The sequence below is a fragment of the Ruditapes philippinarum genome, unplaced genomic scaffold, assembly GCF_026571515.1.
Source record: "Ruditapes philippinarum isolate M1 unplaced genomic scaffold, ASM2657151v2 ctg167_1_1_1_1, whole genome shotgun sequence".
Taxonomy (NCBI): Eukaryota; Metazoa; Mollusca; class Bivalvia; order Venerida; family Veneridae; genus Ruditapes; species Ruditapes philippinarum.
Window position 1 is genome coordinate 97,627 of NW_026851615.1, and position 6,314 is coordinate 103,940.

Here is a 6,314-nt window from a genome sequence, read left to right on the forward strand (position 1 = left end):
CAGTATTGTCGTCTCCTTTACCACCAACGAACGAAGAATGGGCTACCAGGAAGATTCGGCTTGAAAAAGACGTACCCGATGCTATAATCTCGGACATATGGTTATTCCGGCCCCGAGTATAAATAAACTTAAAACACACACACTTTTGTTGAAAACAAAACAAACAAGAGCACCGCTAGGCGGAGCATTATATGCCCGAAAAGTGTTGTTGTTTTTTTTAGTAAAGATGAAGCATTTGTAAGACATGGGAATATTTCATATGAATATAATGAATAACTGTGGAAAACGAAGTAGAGATAAAAGATACCATTGAGAATGCTTCCTTTTATTCGTGATGAGCATAACTTAGTCACTCAGTTGTAATGTATAGATGTAAGATGGTGTTGAAGGGACAGATTCTGGAGGATCTACTGTTTAAGAATGTATGTTGTTCCAGCCAATCCAGCACATCTTGTGGTCAGTGTAATATGTTTCTAAGGTACCACAGCTGTAGGTCTCTATGTTAGTGAATATAAGATCAATTGTAGAATTATGATCATTTGTTGGCCCATGAATTACTTGCTTAAAATGAAGTTTTTTCATCAAATTGTTTAATGCACGTTTGTCTGATGTATCCTGACTCCAATCAATATTAAAGTCCCCCAAAATAACTGCCTTTGAATTTTTAATGTATTTGTCATGTACACTGTCTAGCAGATTAAGAAGTGGTTTTGTAGATACTTTTGGAGATTTGTAGATAATGATGATAACAATATCTGGCTGTTGTAAAACACTGAATACAGATGCTTCCACTTGGTTTGAGACGTTAAAAGGACCAAATGTGAATGAAGACTTTGAATAAACAGAGAGACCATAAAATGATCTTTGTGTAAGAGTTGGTAGCTGATAATCTTGTCTGAACTGCGAAAAGTTTGTGAGAGCTGTGTCATTTGTGGCATCTCTTCTGTTGAATCTGGTTTCACAGAAACCTATAACATCAGCTGACTGTACATTTCTGTCTATCTGAACATCTTGAAGGTGTTTGTGTAAAGATCTAGCATTCAGAAAAGCAAGTTTAAATGTGAATTTCTGCTCTGTAAGAAAGTGATGGCTGAATACTAGAGGAGAATTTCGCATTCTGTCCATTTCTTTTTGTACTTCTTTATCTACTGCTATCTTATCTTCTTGTAGATTAGTGATGTAAAGTTTGTCCAATGACTTAAGTCGACTTAGGGCTACATAATGTATATGGTCAACTTTTCGAGTAAGAGTAAGATCAACAACAGCAGTATCTAATGTATCTCCTTGTGATCTGTGGATTGATTTTGCATGTGCAGGTCTGAGTGGAAATTGATATCTTTGTATTTGAGCTCGTCCATCTTTTCCTGCTGCAAATTCTTTGGCGACTGGTTGTAACGGTGTCCAGTTTGGATTATAGCCAGACCTATAGAGTCGTTTACTTTCACTGCGTAGTGATTTTCCACTTGATGGTTCTAGAAACTGGACCCAAATAATCCCAGAAGGCAAAGTATCTGTGAGCTCAATATCTATTTTCATTATCTTGCATGTAGCTCCATTCGTTAAGCCATCAGCTGTATCAAGATTAACAGTAAGATCATAGCAAATATCTTTGCATGCAACTACAGTATTTGGTAATTGACAGTTTTTGGCATGGCTTTTCCTGAATTGTTCTAAAATTTTTTTACGCATGTTTGGTGGTGTAGAGCCAACAACACGATCTTTTGCATTGATAGTGTAAGAAGGGTTCTGAGACCTTAATATAGCAACATTGTTGTATGCATTGACACTGTCATTTGTATGCATTAAATGGATAGCATCATATGGATAATGTTCCGAGTCTTTTTGTATGATTCTTGTCTTTAATATTTTGATATCATCACTGGTGTGATTGCCTTCTCTAAGTCTATTGAGGAGTTCAGCAAACTCTTTATTATCTGCTTGTCTCATGATACATTTTAGTTCAAATAACTGAAATAGATCTGTCCACAAATTTGTGGCCAGTGGCATGAATCCAGATTTAGGTTGTCTAAAAACATAGGTGTCAAACACAGGAGGAAGTTGATAAAGATCTCCCACAGCAATAATTGATACTCCACCAAATGGCTTTCCAATTTGCATTACTTCCATTAATCTTTGATGTATAATATTAAACATTCTATATCCAACCATGGAAATTTCATCTATGAATATTAGTTTCACATTTCCAATTTGGTTACGAAGACTATTTAGTTGACTAGAGGACAGAGGTTTGTATTCTAACTTATTGTTTGCACTTATCTTGAATGTACTGTGTATTGTTGATCCTTTTATATGATATGCAGCTTTTCCAGTAGGCGCTACTAGAAGGATTCTTCTAGTTACAAAGTCATCTCCAGCTTGTTTATTAAAATATTTCAGTGCTGTCTGGTACAGTGCACGAACAACAAAACTCTTGCCTACCCCAGCTCCACCACTGAGAAAGCGAAAAGTTTGCTCATCTGAAGTCTTCAAATGGTGCATTGTGTCAAAAACAAATGATGCCTGTTCAGTATTTAGGGCTCTCATGAGTTCTCTGTATGGTTCATCTGGCAGTTCATGGTAATAATGGAGGTCATCTTCTGATGAAGAAATTGGCAATCCAAGATCTGTACCTATATTATAGTCTTCAATGCCTTTATCTGGCATGTGTTTTTGGTTGTCCTTGTCTATTAGATTGCTGTGTTCAGTTGTAGGTGCCAATTCACCCCAAACATCTTCCAGATCTGGGTCGGCACTAAGGACTTTTTGTGCCTCATCCACTGCTGCAGAGAAAGGTTCAAATACTTGTTTAGTGGAATTTATTTCAGATTCAATTTGTTTATATCTGTCATAGAATGTTTGGCAATTACCAACTAAGTTTATTTCATCCCTCCATGGAAAGTATAACATTATTTGTTCTCTATAGTATTTTTCTGAATCTGTATCTGGATTGAAATGAACTGGGCGTATAATGTTGCCTCTGGTCCTTTTTCTGTAGGTCCTAGATTTTAATGAAGGATCCTTTCTTTTATTGTGTACAATTTCAGTTGTATCAGTCAAAGTTTGGTCTTCATCTTCATTGTCACAGACTTCAGGTTCTGGTAGCAAATTGTCAACTGTTTTTTTGGTTAGGTGTTGACTCCGTGATATGAAAGTGTGCCGAACTTCTTCATAGAAGGAAGCAAACTCAGCAAGTGTTACTGCATCCAACGTTTTTGGTCTCTCTGCATATTTAGATATGAGACTGCTACACTCGATGTTTTCATCATCATCATTCATTTTATCCAGAACTTGTCTTGATTTCAAAAGTATTTTTCTCTCTTCTGGAGGACTTGTATTTACAAATACCACATGTCTGGAGGCCTTTTTCATGGGCAGTTGGAGACAAAGGTAAACTGCCTCTTGAGCACTGATCTCAACAGCATTTAAGAATTTATTTCCAACCTGTTTCACTTGTTGTCTGATATCTGAATCACCACAACTTGCCTCTTGAGTAGCTTTTCTAAGTAATTCACTCATTCCTCTTTGGCTCTTTGTTAAGTATGAAGCAACATAAGTAGCACATGCATAGACATCTATTACAAATTGAATGTCAACATTTGCTCTCCATGCACACAAAACAGATTTGTTGTAATTATTGACACGTGTTTCTCTGTAAGATCGCTTCAGGAAGATAGTTGTCCTTCTTATTGATGATCTAATTGCACACAAGTACTGTTCATCAGATAAGCCAAGATTTCCACGAAAGTCTTCATAAGATATGGGTGATAAGTCATCAATTTCATTTAAGGCAGATGATACTACCTTCCATGTTGCTTTATGTGCTGCAATTTCTTCTTTACTAAATTCTGGGGTAGAGAGAGGTTCAAGAATTAGAGTTCTATCAAGAAGAGGTTTTGGGAATCCAAATCTACATTTCTTCTCTTTATTTTTTCTACATGTGTGACTGTGCCTGTGAATCTGGAGTTGTACAAGGTCAAACAATGGGTCATCATTATCTGGCATAGCACAAGATATGTAATCATCAATAAAATTACAGATCTCCTGCTCAGAGTCTGTTCCATAAGAGGGGGCATTTTTACACCAAATGACCATGTGTATGTGCGGGGAGCCCCTGTGTTGGTATTCAACTCGGTAGAAATAGTCTTGAATTTCATGTAGTGGAGATGCATTTGTCAATAGGAACTCATTGAGAAATTTATTAACTGCATAATCAAAGTGCCTTGCACAGGTCACAGGATCAGACTGGATTAAATGGCATTTATGTTCCCACGTAAATGCTTTGATTTCATCTTCACTGTAGGTTTTGTTATCAACAAGTTTTCCAAGTATACCAAGAAGATGTGTCCATCGTGTTTCCGCAGCAGAGAGAGTAACAAAGAAAGTGGAAGCTCCTATTTGCCTTATCATTGCATATAAATCTTTGCTGACCTTTTCAAAATAGGGAGGTGACCCTCTTATATTGGTTAGAGCTTTGTATGCTTTGTCACAATGAATGAGAGAGTTAATGGCATCACCACGAATATCTTTTACTGTTAATGTTTGGTGTTTAGTTTTAACTTTTCTGAGAAGCAAAGAAGTTTGGTCAATAAGGATCTTCATCTGGATTTTCTTTGCTTTAAAGAAGATATTTTCTACACAGGACGCTGCTCGTCTATCAAAATTACGTAATTCAGACTTTACTATTTCTCCATATGACACCTTGACAGGTCTTTCTGCATTTGTTGGACGGCGTTCGCCACAGAATATTTTTGGGAATGCTAATTCTTCTGCATCTTTTTCCAAGAAAACACTGACTGGAATATTTCCTTCTCCTGGCGCAAAGTGGTAAATAAGATCCCTTTCATTTGGTTCTATAAAGTCTTGAGCAGAAAGCAAAGTGTCAGACATGCCAGACATTATTTCATTTTCATCAATTTCACTCCATTGATCTTCATTGTCATTTTTCTCTGCTGGAACAGTTTCTACATCAGAAGACAGTTTATCGTCAAGACAGCCATCTGTTTGGTGTTCCACAGATGTTTGTGTATCTGTCTCTGCTACAGGTTCATTTACTGTATGATGAAGATTCCATTGTTCATTAAATGTGATGTGGTCTTTGTATAGGGATTTCTTAGATAGATACTGAGCACAATTTCTAACAATTTCTGGTCTGATGTTTATGCTGTATATGTGATGTTTGTATGTTAGGCGGCGCTTAAGTGTAGCTTTGATAGTGGCTGTTTCTGAAGGCAATCGCGGAAGGCTGGAAACAGTTGTTTCAATATCTGCAGGTACTAAAACCATATTTCCATGAATAAACTTTTGCCTGCCTCTTGGAGCTTCATGTATTTTCATGAAAGGAAGTCTAACAGCAAGAAGATTTTGTTCCAAAGGGTTGAGATCTTGCAACATATCCTGGTCTGGAAAAAACATTTTATTCATTGCAGACATCGGCGGAATTTTTCTCTTCTTTATGTATGACTTACATGTATGACAACACCATGTTTTCTCACCAACACTAACTATATTTGGTAAATCTTTTAGAACTGTATTATTGTTAAAATTTTCTCTCTTAAATTCTGTCACAGAGTGCTTGTAAAATAACTGTTTACAGCTTGTACATATGTATACAGGTCCACATTGGACAGTTTTATGAAATTTCTCTATTAATTCCTCTATAGTTGCTTGCTGCTTTTGTTGTTTATTTTGGTATTTATGACAAGATTCTCTTTTTCTATAATGTTCATCAGTTCGCTTTCTCTTTTTGGCTAGGGTATCTCTATTGTTTTTAGTTTGTCTGTAGTCTACATCTGAACGTTTTTCTTTTCTTCTGCATGTATCTTGTTTTTGTTCCAATTGTCTAAAATCAGCATGTATACGTTTTGCTTTTCTTCTAGTTGTATCCTGATTTTGTTGCAATTGTCTATAGTGCACACATGAACGTTTTTCCTTTCTGGAAGTGTTATCTCGCAGTTTTTCACTTTGTCTATAGGCCACATCTGAACGTTTTTCCTTTCTCGAAGTGTTATCTCGCAATTTTTCACTTTGTCTATAGGCCACATCTGAACGTTTTTCCTTTCTCGAAGTGTTATCTCGCAATTTTTCACTTTGTCTATAGGCCACATCTTAACGTTTTTCCTTTCTCGAAGTGTTATCTCGCAATTTTTCACTTTGTCTATAGGCCACATCTGAACGTTTTTCCTTTCTGGTACTGGTCTCTCTTATTTTTTCACTTAATTTATAGTCCACGTTTGAACGTTTTGCTTTTCTGGTGAAGGTTTCTCTATTTTTTTCTAAACATTTATAGTTCACATTTGAACGTTTTTCCTTTCTTG

At 36.3% G+C, this 6,314-nt stretch overlaps 1 protein-coding gene across 1 annotated transcript; it reads right to left on the reverse strand.

Annotated features, from left to right (window-relative positions):
• Positions 1–414: 414 nt before the first annotated feature.
• Positions 415–6,104, reverse strand: LOC132713385 (uncharacterized). The gene is made up of 2 exons (XM_060695998.1): positions 5,916–6,104; positions 415–5,883 (listed from the first exon to the last, which is right to left on the reverse strand). Exons 1-2 carry the CDS (start codon positions 6,102–6,104, stop codon positions 415–417), a joined length of 5,658 nt encoding a protein of 1,885 aa, XP_060551981.1.
• Between the last annotated feature and the right edge of the window lie 210 nt (positions 6,105–6,314).

Coding starts and splice junctions, on each gene's coding strand:
- LOC132713385 (XM_060695998.1), bottom strand. CDS start 6,104: ATGTGGCCTATAGACAAAGTGAAAAATTGCGAGATAACACTTCGAGAA. Junction 5,884..5,915: donor CAGAAAGGAAAAACGTTCAT/GTGTGCACTATA, acceptor CAACAAAATCAG/GATACAACTAGAAGAAAAGC.